This window comes from Anopheles coustani, chromosome 2 (genome assembly GCF_943734705.1).
Source record: "Anopheles coustani chromosome 2, idAnoCousDA_361_x.2, whole genome shotgun sequence".
Lineage (NCBI taxonomy): Eukaryota > Metazoa > Arthropoda > Insecta > Diptera > Culicidae > Anopheles > Anopheles coustani.
The window spans coordinates 3890336-3905558 of NC_071289.1; the positions used below are offsets into that span (position 1 = coordinate 3890336).

The following is a 15223-nucleotide window of genomic DNA, read 5'->3' on the forward strand; positions in this document are numbered from 1 at the left end:
GTATGTGGTGCTCCAATAAATTTAACGTAAAAAATTACTTCCTTTAACACCTTTGCTTCTTTGCGACTGCATAAGCCGACTACTAAAAGCAGTCATTGAAGAGAAACCTTAAAGAGATCCGCAACACATACATTAAACGTTCTCCAGACGAATCGTTGTTAAAATGTCGCACTTAATAAATACGGACTCTGGAGTTGCGATAGAATAAGAACCGGCGGCGCGGTATGATTTGCATATTATTTCCTTTGAACTTTCCGTTGCGTGCCGCAGGAAGAAGACTGACGCATGAACGCCGTGTGTATGGTCCGGCCCATCATCCGTCCACGGTTCCCTCAAGCGAGAAGTATTCGCCAAGTAATATTCCGATCGTCGGCGAGCGGTGAAGGTGTGGCGCGCGAAAAACGTCGCGCGCGCGGCTTATGCTTAAAAGCATAACAGTGTTTTCGTGTCTGCGCGTAAATTTGTGCGACCACCCCGATTGCCTCCACTTGGGCCGCCCGCCAAGCCGGAGGAGGGATCCTGTTGTCGGATTACGATCCTCTTTTTTTCATTCTTCGGCGATTCTCTTGCCTCGCCGTGCTTCCACTAGCAAAGGGAAGAAGGATGACCAGAACGATCCCCACGGCAGGGTTCCTTAGAAGGCCGACACAACAAGCGAACGAGAGTAAGATCGCGGCCGAACAGCATCCGAGAAAACGTATGCCCGACTATATTCTCCGACCAACGCAAGCCAACAAGAGCGTTTTCTGCTCCAAGTCTGTCTACGTTTGGGACCTCTGATCGTGTATTCCGCTGGGGAACAACACAAGGAACCGCTCTGGAAGGATGGAATATGTAACGGCTCCAACGCCACGCTGATAGCACTTTAGCTACCGTTTCCCGACGGCCGGCGGAAAAGTCAAGCAGGCATTGGCACGGGCGGAAACACATTCGCACCATATTCGCAGCTGTCAGACATTTGTTTCCCTCGTTCCTGTTTTGAGTGGTACTTCAGCATCGCTTCCTTTGTCTGCTTCACAAGGAGAATAAGATTTCGCGACACGAACCACCGAAGAACGAAACGTAAATCCAAATGTTTCTTGTTGGACTACACAAATTGAAGAAACGCGAGGTGGTGATCTCCTCTTCCGTACCTCACTGTATAAGCCTTCTTGAATTCAAAGCCGGGATCAAAGATGACCTGCCCTACCTTCACCCGCGACCCACGTTGGATTGATTCTGCAAAAAACCGGGGGAACTTCCAAATAATTAGTTTTTCTTTTGCGCCCGATCCGTTCGCTGTTGGATGCAGCAACGATACTCCTCCGGACTCTTGGAGATCATTAAAACGGACACGCAATTCCGTTTGCATTGGAGCGAACAGGGTCGAAAGATCTGAAACGTAGGAGTAAACAGCGGAAAACGGTTACGTTGGCGCGTTTTAATCGGACTGCCTTAAAAGTTTGAATAGAAGCGCAGCATTTTAATTAGAAGACTACGCTCAAATTTGGGTGATGCAAGCACGATTTCACGTGAAGTGATTCGTTAGAGGTGAACGGAATCGAGCGGAGTGGAGGATGTGCGCAATTTGAGGGACTTACAGCCCACAACTTACTATGAGGTTGAAATATACAATTAAAAAACAACCAGAGATGAGATAACGTCTGTAAAATCATATATCTGATAGTGAATCATGGAATGGCAATCAATTCAAGTGTACAAGAAATCAGTTATCGAGCTCCATGTTAGAAAGGTTTATCCTACCGTGGGAGACGTCAGTCAGTTGTGGAATGCACAACAATGGTGATTTGTTAGGTTTGTTCTATCATTGCGGAACCTTTACCATCATCCGACGTGGGAGGCCAGCTTTTTTCTCTTCCTTTCAACGACAAATCCAACCACTTGAGGCGATACATTACACTTGGCATTAGATGGATTACTTTTTCTCGAGATTTATATCTGAATTATTCAAATGCGGCCGTGTGTAGGCCGACATCGCTGACATTACACTCATTGCAGTCAACACTTTGTAGAGCTTGATCTTTTGCCGGATAAAGGAGCCCGTTTAACGATAGCTGTGGAGCTGTTTTATTTCCCATCTTGTTGTGGCGGGGATACAACTTCATTAGAAATCCATTAACACGCCAATTATTCGTAAAGGTCCTCCACTACAGCTTTCCTCCACTTAAAACCCTGTACTCTATATGTATGAATGATCGATATTTCTGGCACGCCATTTTGTTCAGCCAAACACGGTGCGTATCGATGAAGCGATTGGGTGTTATAAGCAACAACTTCGATTTACAAATTTCTAGTTGTTCTGCAGAAGTACAAGCAGTGCCGGTCAAAACAAGAAATTCCGACGACGGCATCGACGACAACGGGAGACACTAGAACAAGTGATTTAACGCGGTTTTAAATGGTGACACCAGACACACCGATCTACTTTCACGATCGATCGGGCTGATCGAAGTGTGCTAATCGCTGCTGCCAGCAAACAGGCACTCTGCCACTACCTCCTTCCCATCCGCGCAGAGTCACCTGCACTGAAAGCGTTGCACCCGTAATGTTGTAAATTGGCAAACTGCACCACTTCGTCGTAGCTGTCGATGCTCGACCGGTGTTTGTGTCTCTTTGCATACGGCGATAAGGGCAGCTTGCCACTCGAATGGGAGGGGGGGAGAATGAGAAGGCCAACAACACTCACTCAACCCTCGCGTGCTACGGAGCACGATGGACGCGATTTAATCTCAGGTCTGCATTCATAGGGCTCGGCCTGCATGCACTGGGACCCGGCCCGAGAATAGGTCCCGGGATCCCGGAAAGGCTGTAGCTGTAATTGCCCGCGAAGGGCGAATTAAGAGATGCCACTGATGTGGTACCGGCACAAGGCTTTGGAATGTATCCTCATCGCATTTATCGCCGCACAAAGAACAGTTACAGCCGCTCGTTGATTATGGTAGCTACTACTCTGTGGCCGTTAACGACCAGAGGATAATAAGCGTTTTACTGGGTGCGGTGAAGTCTAACAGCTTCTGGGGACAATCCTGGGCCACCGTTACGCATTCCTCCAATCAATTGGTATGCAGTTGGATTCCAATCCAATTTCTAACGAGAAAGTTGAAGTCAAGCCATTCCTAAAGGACAAGATGTTCGATTTCATTGTATCGTTGAGAAGACACTGCACGTTCAATACTAGACCAGAACTACATGCCGCCCTACTAGAACTCATAAGCTTGTCGAACAGGCTGTTAAAATTAAAGGAGTTCTTCAAGCTTTCAAGATGGCGCGTGGCCATTGCAAACCAGTGGCGACACCGGCACCATAAAACTGCCGTGTTTCCATTTATGGTGTGAACCATCGGGTCATGCGGTGGGAGAGCTGTCCGCTCAAATTTGGGCTTTTCTATTTGAGCGTCGGCTCACGTCGTACCTCGATGACGCCCGAAAACGACGACGACGATCGGCGGGCGAAGGCGTAAAATCGTTTTATTATGCTCCGGCATCAAACGGCTCGTCGAGGCTGTCCGGTGTGTCGGCTTCGGGCGAGTGTTTCCAAAAATGTTCAAATCGCTTCAAACTAATTTTAAGGTTTCCTTCCCATAGGAAACGATGTGACGCCGACCGAAGCCGTCAGCGCGACCGGGAGGAGGTAGGCGAGATTCTAGACAGATTTATGCCCCGTGAAGTTACCGCAGGAACCGTACCTAACCTCAAAGTGTACCAACCGACGCCTGGAGTTTCCTGGTTCAACAAGAACTCCTCCTCCTCCTTTGACCATGGAGGAATTTATGGTCTGATATAAAGACGAATAATTGAAAATTCAATTGAGGTCCGAACGGGTTTTACGCAACAATTCATCCTCCCGTTCCGAGCGCTCGAGTGCCCATTATAATTAGGAAATGTGAGCAGATATGTTCGAGCCGGTCGCCAAACCACACGGAGGACGTCAGGACGATGCAAAGAGGGGTCTCTCTCACAGCACGTGCATGGGCATAAGCGTTGAAGTGTGGTTGTACACGACGCTATAAGCGCAAATCATTCAACCATTTCATTCATAGGTTTTTCGTTTCTAGACCCACGGATCGGACAGGGGGGGGAGAAGGACCAAGGGAAGGTCCGTGAACGTGCATGCCTCGTGTGTGTAATTCACGTTTCTGTGCATACTTACACTCGATCGTTTGCGGATTTTAGGACTTACGCCGTTACTTAAGATCGTTTGCTCTGCAGAGCTGTCGAGTGTGAGTCGAGTTGAGTTGTGACAGACCGTTTGATGGTGCACGCCTGTCGTTCCCTTATGGCGTCCCACACCATCTCCGCCCCCTTTTGAGGGTATTTTAGGGGGATTGCAAAAAAACGTCACCCACACCCACGAACTGGAAGATAGGCCCCTGCTGTCCTAAAGCGGGGGGTTCTCATTAGTTTGTATTTCAATGTTTTATCTCGGCAACATTTTGTTTTCGAGTGCAATTGCATTCCCTCCCACCTCTCGAGACCTCCACTGTCTCCCCGATTTGACGTGGAACTGTGGGGGCGAGTGGGCAGAAAAAAGGGAAAACCAATTTTTCGTTAGCGTTTGCGGACACTCCAACGCTCGGCGAGTAGTAATTGCGCTTTGAATATTCTAAACCTGGTGTCGCATATGTGTGTGGTTTGGCTAGCACACCTTGCCCGGCCATTCGGGTGAAGCATTCTTCGGCACCTTACACCCAACTCTTACTGGTCGAACATCAAACGGAACCCCCCCATTCCTAGACGCAAGTATGACGAAGGTAGTGCAGCTGGTTGCATTTGGGTGCACTTTAGCTCGCCCTGCACTATGCACGACTGCAAGGAGCGTTTCGAACGAACAGTGCGATTATTTATAAACTTACATAACCATGACATACACCTGCTTCGGGAGATTACCGGCTTGACATCGGGCGACAACGAACCTAGATCCATGGGTATATGTGTGTGGAATTGGTTCACCGATCACCATTCATCACGCCTCGCATCAAAACCGAGTTGGGTCCTATGTCTTCCCAGGGAGGGCGAATGATTTGCGCCACCGCTTGTGGGAAGATTATTTATTGCCAGAGGAAAAAATATCAAAGACGGCCCACCGGGACTTGTAGCCAATTAGTTCGCGTAAGGCCACACCGAGAGTTTTGTAACCGAGTCAGCTGTTTCCTGCTTCCTTAAGATAAAGAATCGCTGATGGGCCTACAGCGTTGTCAAAGAGTTGGACCAGTTTTCTCTTTGAATTAATCACTAGCGTAGTGTCTAGGAGTTTGAAGTTGTATGACGTGGGTTCACACCACAGATGTCTATAACTCTTGTTGATATATACAATGCCGTTGGAAGCTTAGTAACATTTATTACTTTTCCCAACAAAATCACTCTATTCGCATAACAGGAATACGAATACCATCAAACTAAAACTCTCCGCCAATTCAATCCGTCATTGATGGCGGATGCTGACGATCCGGGGAGTTTGCAAATACCGCTCAGAGTAAAGTTCAATCAAAATTGATTGAAATTGACAGAGAAACGCACGGGTGGACGAATGACGAATACGGTTTGACATATTCAATTCGCCAACGTTGGAATGGATTTGGCTGTTGAGGGGTTCCTGGGTGAGTCAGCAACATGACTATGGTTTGGTATATCACACGTCAGGCCAGTTTCTAGCTTAAACCACACGAGCATACGACGCGCGAACGTGATCTTTGCAGGGAATGCAATCATTGAGGGATGATTCAGAACAATTGTAAGTACATTCCGCGAGGTAATAGACAAGCGGTGGACACCGCAAAAATTAAGAATTCTTTCGTATCGCAAAGGTCTTGCCTGTAGAATGTTCTTTGTCGCTTGTTTCGTTCGATCTCGAGTAGGATGGAGCGTTCGAACTCGTTATTTATTGCACCTCGTTGGTGTCATTCGAACGGTATTTCATTAGAAACTTGGCGTGTCCCTTTCCGGCATCCCATAACCATAACGGGGAGAGAAGTCCAGGCAGCCTCTTCGCAACCCGAAGGCCATAAATAATGGGACGACCAATTTCGTAACCCGAAAAACATCCACACATTTTCTCCACAGTGTCTTCATGCCACGCGCGCTCGCGCACGCGCCTATCAATCGAACCGATCGATGTTCGGCGCATCTTTTGGAGCCCACGCGACATGTCCGGTGCTACACCTTGGACGGCTTGGTCTTACCGACGTGTGGGTGAAACCACTGCCCTCACTCATTCAAATGATCCACTTAAAACGAGGCACACCAAACGACACGCTGGTTCCGTTGTTTTGCCGAAACTGGACTTTGCATAATTTATTGATCACGAATAATAATCAACTTGGATCTGGCGCTGCTTCTTATCTGATCACGGTTTTCACCTCTTTTGGGCACAACTTTTTTCTGCGTTTTTATTATCCCCCCCCTCGGGTTTCCCAATCATTCCAACTATTCGGAATTGGATTTGGAACGAGAGATAATCTGTCAAATGGTTTAATCCGAATGTCAACCAATAATCATAAACTGTTTATCATAAGTCCATTATGGAACAAAGCGAAGAAATGGCACGGCCAAATTATAGGGCTGTCAAATGAGTGTAAATAGAGCACATTAGTAAAAAGCGACGCAGGGAAAGCTTAATTTGAATACGTAATCGTAGATGTAAATGCTTGGTTCAATAAATACGCACTGCTGTTTTTCTTCCAGCGTGTTTTGCACGATCTTTTATGGTAACGTCTTATCGATCATCAGGGCGACGTTAAACGATCGTGATCATATACATGTAGATGTTGCTATGACCTAGATAAAATAAGGAACCCGAAGGTACAAAGTCCGGGAGGGGAAGTAAGCGATATAACTATGCAAAACACAACCGCGAACAAGCGATAAAAAACTCGCACGACAAATGAAGACAATGGGCAAAAGGTGAGAAGCATGACGAGGAAAGATAAAAACAGGAGAAAAAAACTTACGATCGTTACCCGCTACTACTATTACTACGCGGCGGGAAGCAGGCTTACAACATGGCGATAAGATCTTTCAAGAGGAACGGAGGGAAGGCAAGGTCGATTATTTACGACACTATTTATGGCAAATGTGCAATTAAACTGTGCAACTACTCATTGTCACTTGCACCTGATGTATTCATAGAGCAGGAAGGACGGGGGGCCAACGGGAAAAAACGAAGGTGCAGCATTTGCATCCGGAAATGGAAATTTCCCAACGGGGTTCCCCGGGTTTGCTTCAACCTAGTGGAAAGTTTCGAGAGATTTTTCCTGTATCAGCAAATGGTTGAGCATTGTTGTTTTGATCTCATATAATATTAATTTCTTCTGCAAACATCTCACATACATAATTGAAATTGCAGTTGAATTGTAAAATCAAACAAAAACAAATTGAAAATAACACTGCAATAAAACTTCTAACTGGCTGATCACGAGGTGAATGAAACGAATCAAACACGAAAGAGAAACAAACTCGAACACACCTTGGGATCGCTGTTGGGTTTGCAAATAACAGAACAGTTTTAGCCCTCCTTTCTGCGTTGGCACATTACGCCGGGATCGTTAGCTGGTTAGTTATTGCATGCAAAAAGTGCCACATAAAATTACAATTATGGCAAAATTATGCCCCTGCGGCCTCATCGAGAGAGTCTTAAGAAATGGTAACGGGGGGGTTATATATTTTTCTCTTCAAAACTGGAGAGACAACTTTAGCTCAGCATGAAGCGGACAAAAAGTTCGCGGGGAAAAGGCACGTGTGCACGAAGGACTGTTTTTTTTTCTTAGTCGCTTATAGGGATAGGGGATAGTGACTTTTGAATACATTTTAATGTCGCGTTTAGCAACCCTTTGGGGGTCGAGAAATGATCGCCAAAGATGAAGGAGACTATACGAGGATGAAAATAAAGATACAGGGAGCGCATGGGAGTCTGCAAGCCATTCTTCCAAGTTGTGCGCGACAGTTTCGATGGCACTCGATTAGCGAAGGGATGTATTTTCCGCTTGTCTCTTCTCTAATTTAAATAAGAAATTGCTACTGTTCAATGTCGGGCGAGTTTGCATGATGGATGATCGGAGAAAGGGATGAAAATTAAAGCCTTACCTGCGCCATCGGCTATCGTGGAGGACGCATCCAGCACGCCCTGTTGGTTTTGCTCAACTTCCCCGTGCCCGTCGGGGGAAAGTGGGTTGTGATCCAAGGGAGGTTGCTCCTGGATGGGGTTTCCTTCCGCTATGGAGAGAAAGATAAAGAAAGGGAGAGAAACATCGCAGTTAAAGTGGGTGTTAGGCAACATGGGAAAGGGAGGCCCAGACCCCTGTGAAGTCTATGATTATTATTCGCTCCTTGCATTTCCGTGTGTCATATTAAGTGCAACTGCAACCCATTCACTACCGGGCTTTTACGGTGTTTATCGGTCGTAAGGTAGAAATGAAGTGATTTGCATGTTGTTTGTTATTTCCCTTGACGCAAGAGCAGTATAGGGGAAAACCTTTGAAACCAATTTGAAACAAAAAAAAAAAGGCGAATATGTACATCGTCAAGCGGTATTGAACGCGACTGGCGGATGATGACGATGCACAGACCTGGCAATTAGGTCGCATTACTTCTAATTAAGACCCGAAGGAGAAATCAATCTTCGACGGGCATGTGACACACGCGCACGGTCCACTCGCATGCGTACTACACACACGTCGCACTCGGTGTCCTCAGGCTCACTACCGTTCCTCCAAAGTGGTCATGAATCATGCGGATTTTAATTTCCAATCGGCCCGTCGGTCATCCGTCCAACGGTGCACCGTGACGATGGATTGACACATCGATAGATGGCAAGCAATTACCGTCTTCGTCTAAGGCGCCCTTGAGAGAAGGAGCACTTTGCTTGGGGTACGAGCTAGATGGGTTATTTCTTGGGTAGATGGACAAATGGTTTCAACGAATAAAATATATGCACCCACGACATTCCTTAGGAAAGTCAAGAACACAACCAAACCCCAGCTAACTTGATCGACACAATTCTGAAATAGCGGTAGATGCGTTGCAAAAATAACATTAAAGGAAATATAACCACATGAAGACATGGAAAAAACCTGAAGGTGATCAACAACCAAACAAAACAAACCTTCCTACCCGAAACATAAACGACCAAAACAAAACTACCTATTTACGAACTCCTTTGCCTACACAGCTGCGCTAAAAAAATCCATTACCTGTTTGTCACAGGAATCTAATACGGATTTTCCCAACGATCGTTCAATGAGCCGGAGGTAGATATTTTACTTTCTTTTATTGCCAAAGGTACTTGAGATGGTTTACCACAACACATTAAACCGTTTACAAACTGTCTTCCGCTGCCCGAGAAGAGTATTTATTGCATTTGCTATATCTCTGTGGATCGTGCGGTTTTCGGTACCCTACCCTAGTCGTCTGTGTGTCCTAAACATTTCACAATCATTGTAAAAATACGAAAAAAAAAACTAGATTTATAGAACCCAACAACAGATGGTTGGAAAAACACACATGGCACTATGATGTTCATCTTCAAAAAGTTTGAAGTCGGTCGTTCATCGAATGTCTGAAAAGTTGTGGCCATTGCCGGAAGTCACATGGCCATTCGAGCTTCGTTCGAACTACTCGGAGAATGTGGGTTGAAAAATCGATGACTCTCGGTGAAAATATACCCACACGGATGGCAGTGATACGGTTCGGAAAGAAAATCCCAGCATCGCGCGTTCGTGCGTAATGCCCTCCGGAAGGAGGAAAAATAAACAGTAAACAAAAATCGTTCACACCAAAACCCGCTTCCCGGCGACCGGAGTAAATCCTACGACGTTATTCCTAAAGGAAGAAGTCAAAGCCTCAGTCAAATGTGATGAAAAATCTGGTTTGATGAAGCCATCTGGGGTAAGATTGATAGGTTCTTTTTTTTATGTTCGTTGCTGCGTTGGTGATCTCAAGCCGTACATCATAGACGCGCGAGGCATCAATCTTCATGTGGCGTTTTTGTTGATGTTAGTTTGGGCGGAAGTTCCCCCGGTGTTCCCCCCCACTTCTGCCATCACCACACGATGGGAAGGATGGTTCGGTTCGATTGGTTTGGTGTCGATTGATGAATATTTTTTAAAGCACGGACCTAGTTTATAGTTTCTAAAACCGAGGGAGACCTCAGAGCGCCGGAAGGGCAATTCAGGGCGCGTGTGCAGCTCACAATCGAACCCCTTGTACGGCCACAGATAGTGGCTAGATAGTGTGGCGGGAAGTATTATTTATGGCACGCCGGGGGTTAGTTCACTCGTTATCAGTTTGCTTTTAGTCAAACTGTCCCGTAAATGGTTGTAATTGATAGATTAATTGGCCCTAGTGCACCTCGGTAGCTCCTAATGGACAGCTGTAGAGTTGCTTATGGCAAGCGAGCGCCAAATACTCTGCTCTCCATCCTCAAGACATTGCTCTCAACCCGGTTGCAGCAAGGTGCACGCAGCCAATCGTCGTACCGACAAGCATTGCTTCGGTGAGGCGATTCCACTTCTCGCTCAAACCCGCTGAGGGGGTGAATTTCTGTGCATGTAATTAATTTGCGCAGGCAGGTTGCAGGTCAGCAATTAGGATTCGTGCGTTGTGTGCACCTGTAAGATACTACCCTCCAGAGCAACCAACCCTGCCTGCTTATTTGGGTAGAACCAAATGCATATCAAGTAGCCACCAGCTACCCACACATGTCTCGCCAACAAACCTTGGGATACCTGCCTTTGGAATGCGCTCACCATTCGGGTGGACGTTTAGAGGAATTTATTTGAGGGATGTGCTTTTTGCATTATCAACCCACACAACAGTTACCCCCAGTTTCTTCGAGTAATAGAAACACGCTAGGAAAAACCCATTACATTGTGAATGCGATGTTTTGTTAAACAATCAGCTATTCCTACGCATGTGGTTTAAAAAGAGGCAAAAATAAGTTATATTTGTCCACATACGCAGGTAAAAGGAACATTTGAAACTTTTGAAGTAGTGATGAGAATAACAACTCTTTTTAAAGATTTGAATCAGAGTGAACAATCATCATGATGGTTCGAATCTTTAAGTCACTCTTTTGTGATATAAAACGTGTAAAATGATTTATTAATCTTCGAGGAGATTTGAATCTATAACGGGGATTCGAATATCAAAAGAGGAATGAGTGAGTAAAAGTGTTCCTAGCCTTAGAGATTCGAATCCCAAGAATGATTAAAAGAGTAGCTCCCAATTTTGAATCTCAAACAGGGATTTGAATCCCAAAGTGTATGCGTATTCATATACAGTTCGTATGTTAAGTCGCAGTTTGGGATTTGAATCCCAGTTTGGCGACTCGCAACTCTTGGGTGACTAGCAACTCTTTTACTCAATCTTGGGATTCGAATCATCAGCAACTCTTTTATCCACTCGTTCACTCCTTTGGGATTCGAATCCCAGTTAAGGATTCAAATCAAAAAGGTGTAACAAAAACTATCCGTTTGGATTTAAATCAATCATTCAATAGTAAGATTCAACTCAATCATTCATTCTTACTCATTTCGCACATCACTATTTTGAAGGCAAAACACAAAAGCAAAGAATGATATAAAAAAGGCATTACATCCTACACTTTACTGATCGTTTCCTCAGCAAACCTTTGCTCGTTTGTAAAATCTATTAGCCACCCTTTGCTGTGCAGCGTTTCTGGATAAAAGTGTGTTGGGTTCGGCTTGACGCCTAAACCGTGAAAGATATTTATCTCCCAAGCCGTAGGCCAACACGTAGGCAGGCGCAACGAAGCCTTGTTTATCCGTGGCGGGGAAGAGAACCCGGGGAAAATAAGGGAAACACTTAGAGCTACCGAACCAGAAACAAAATGGTATTGCAATCGAAACAACAACCCGTTCGCTTTTCTCGACACGATCGCGCGTCGGTTTTGCGGGCAGCCAATTTTCCTCCGACAAAACGAATTCGACGAAACCAATTTCTTCCCTCCAATCCAATCGGAGCCGTGGCGAATGGGAAAGTATCGACCGGGCGTGTTGGGGAAATGCATCGGAGGGCTGGAATGTGCATCGAATGGGCGGTTCGCCTCCGGTTGCAATTGACCAGCGCCGTGTCGAAAGCCTAACTGTTGGTCCCGGGACGCCTTGGTGTGGTTAATTTTTCTCGCGTCGCCCTCGGGAACCGTAACCGGAGTTCATATGTCCGAACTCTGCTGTGGCCCTTTTCCACCCAATTCTAGCTAGCGCAGGAAAATGGATCCCCCTTTCCATCGGGCAACTTTGTGGAAAGATAATGAAACACGTGACCGGGTGCCATACCGTGCCAAAGTACATGCAAGGAAAAAGGGAAACATAACACCACCAAACATTGCACATTCGCGCAGAAAACAACAACAGAACGTGCCTTGATTACAAATTATGTTCTCTAACCCCTTCGTTTTTTCACAACAAACAACGCCCGTTGATGGTGGGTGGCATGCATTTAACGAAGCACGAATGCACTCCCGAAGTTCCCCCATTACTGCATTTTACATCCAACCTATTTTCCCCCGCTATCCGATCGGGTTTCCCGGCGCGATCAGCACATTTTGTTGTGTCCGGGGCGGTTTCTATAGAACCGTTGGCAAACTCGCGACCGTTGCCCTGGATTGAATTGTTTTACAAATCCTCGCAATAGTTTGTGCTTCCGAAACGAGACGGAGACTGGCAACAAACATATTTTTATAATTCAATTCAGCTCTTTGGAGAATATCGACTCGAAAAAGTTGTTTAAAGTATAAGAATGCAACATCTGCATCTAGTTTTCATGGGGTCGTTCTTGACAACCGCATCACCATGAAATGCACCAGTATTTCTTTTTTAAATCCTTCTTGATCTTCCAGCTTAGCAGTTCCGAAAACCACCAACTGTGTCGAGCAATTTACTACGCTTCAAGCGGAGGGTGAGAAAATGAAACCCATCGTACGGTTTAGGTCCGACTCAAGACCAGGACTCTAAGGAAACATCAGAGAGAGATAGTAGGAGAAAAGAAGACGAAGGAGTATGCAAAAGGATAAAACCTATAGCCTTCTCTCATCAACGAACACTTCAGCCACACATATGTTTTAGAAATGTGCCGGAATCTCCCGGACACCCAGCGAGCGTGGCGAAGTGGGTTCGAGAAAAAAAACTCCCAGGTCCCGAAAAGGTCCCGGGTCCAAAAAGGCCGATCGAAGGAAGCGCGCGCGATGCTTAAATTTCATTTACGAAACCATCACCTTCTCCTTCGCCAAAGGCCACCATCGGGGCAGCATTTTTTTATGATTTATTAGCATAGGAACTGTGGGATGCTGCGAGTGTGTATGTGTTTGGGTTGAGCCTAATTCTTGAGAAGTTTCGTTTCTTTGCGGTTTGCGTCGTTCGTTGTACAAATTTTCGTAAATTTGGGTTAAGAGCTGCTGTCGTCTCCCTCTAGCCGCCGTTGGCCGGTTGTGACCTCGGTGCCAACTTTTTGCATTCTGCGATCGTTAGGCGGCATCAGACAGGAAATGAGGATCATTTTAACACTTTACGTCGCTTCCTTAGGAATTGGATTCGGTTCTAAGAAGCTTAAACGTGGTTAGCTCGGGGTATAAAGAAGTTCTTTGTTGAGGAAGCAAGCAAACACAAGAAGAAACATTTTGAACTACAGAAACTTCCCTAATGAGACAAAAACAACGACACCTGAAACGTCGTAAGACCAAACAAAAACATCAAGAGATAAAGAATGAAGAAACTAGTCGTAATCGTCGCAGCATTCGATCTGGTCTGATGTTCGACCCATTTTGGAAGAACCTTACAGACTACATGCTGCTGAATCGAGTTGGGATCGTGCTATCCATTCCAACATTGACATCGCACAGATGTTTCCCATTTGGAAAAATGCCTTATTCTCCACGTCAACGTTCGTAAGACAGGGTGTGGGTACTCCAGTTGCCCTGTCCTTAAAACGTCCGCGAGGGTTGGTCTCGCAAACCGAATACGAGTTACCATAACTGCACGTCCCGGTATTGGCCGGCGTTGGTCCAAAAACAGAGCAGTTTAACAAGATGTTCCCGTCCCCCCATGGGAAGATATCAAGGGTGAGACGTGAAGCCTCTGAAAATGCAGCAACCAAGTCCCGAGATGTAGCCATGAACCTTCCCGACGGTGTCCGCTTTCCCATTTCGATGAATAATGAGGTCAAATTAAGCGATGCGAAACCAAATCAGCCAAACCTGGTCGAAACCTGAGTTCGAAGGCAGCCCGCGAGGACTCGCCACTCGCTGTCTTTGGGCATCCTTATAGGTGCGTGGTCTTAATTTCGTTGACATTAATTTGGCAGTGAGAAATTAATCATTGCTGTCATATTGCAGTGCAACGCGGTTCGTGCGCCTTGGCCTGATGAGGGCCCGTCGTCGCTCGGAGGGGACACACATGTGAGAGGAGGCTGATGATGCGTTGCGCCTGCCAGAGGGACCGCGCCGGCCCATCGCCAAATATGGAAGAAGCTCATTTTGCCTTTTTAACGATCGGTTCATTATTCAATTGCGCACACATTGAGTCGCCCGGTTTGACTCACTCGTGTGCGATGTGAAATCTTATTATAGCCGTCGAGCGAAATCTGAGCGATCGGTTTGGACGCTGCAGATACGGGCTGCCACACGCACCACATATGCGTTGAGGCTGGTAAACCACTTGCCGAGTTGGCTCTAGAACGGCATACGTAAATGGAGGCTCATTTAAAAAAGCCCTGGGAAGGTATCCGCAGTACGAGGGAGACTGGCGAGCGGGACGGTTAAAAAAGGGAAAGCTGCGTAACAAATCATAGGGTCGAAGACAGATAAGCCCTGCACACGCAACTAATAAGGCATGCAGCACACGTATAAGCTCCACCTAGCCATAGTGCACCTTTATCAATCCGGGGGAACCTAAGGACGCGAAGTAGGTGTAGGCAAACATGGTGCCTCCTATCGATCCCCACCTATCCGTTAGGTCATGGAACTGGATGAAGTTGTTGCAGGTGACGAATCACTCCGCCACGGGCATCTGGCCAACCATTATCGAGAGTCTTACAACACAGGAAAAGGGTTCTCAGACTTAAGTAAATACACTTCAACATGGATCGATTGTATTATTACCTTTGTTATCGCACGCTGGATGATGGTTACTCCATCTTTCAATCGTTTGCTTGAGGAGTCTTTAACGGCAATTGTGCATACTTTGATATAGGAAACATGGATAGATTGTCCCATT

The 15223-nt window shown here is 46.2% G+C and overlaps 1 protein-coding gene across 1 annotated transcript in view; it reads right to left on the reverse strand.

The window, feature by feature from the left end:
* LOC131266852 (bone morphogenetic protein receptor type-1B) overlaps positions 1-15223 on the reverse strand; it is a 116883-nt gene that overhangs the window by 34479 nt on the left and 67181 nt on the right. The window contains exon 2 of the mRNA XM_058269516.1: positions 8079-8207. Within this exon, the coding sequence (XP_058125499.1) occupies positions 8079-8207 (129 nt within the window). The remainder of the gene's footprint in view (positions 1-8078; positions 8208-15223) is intronic.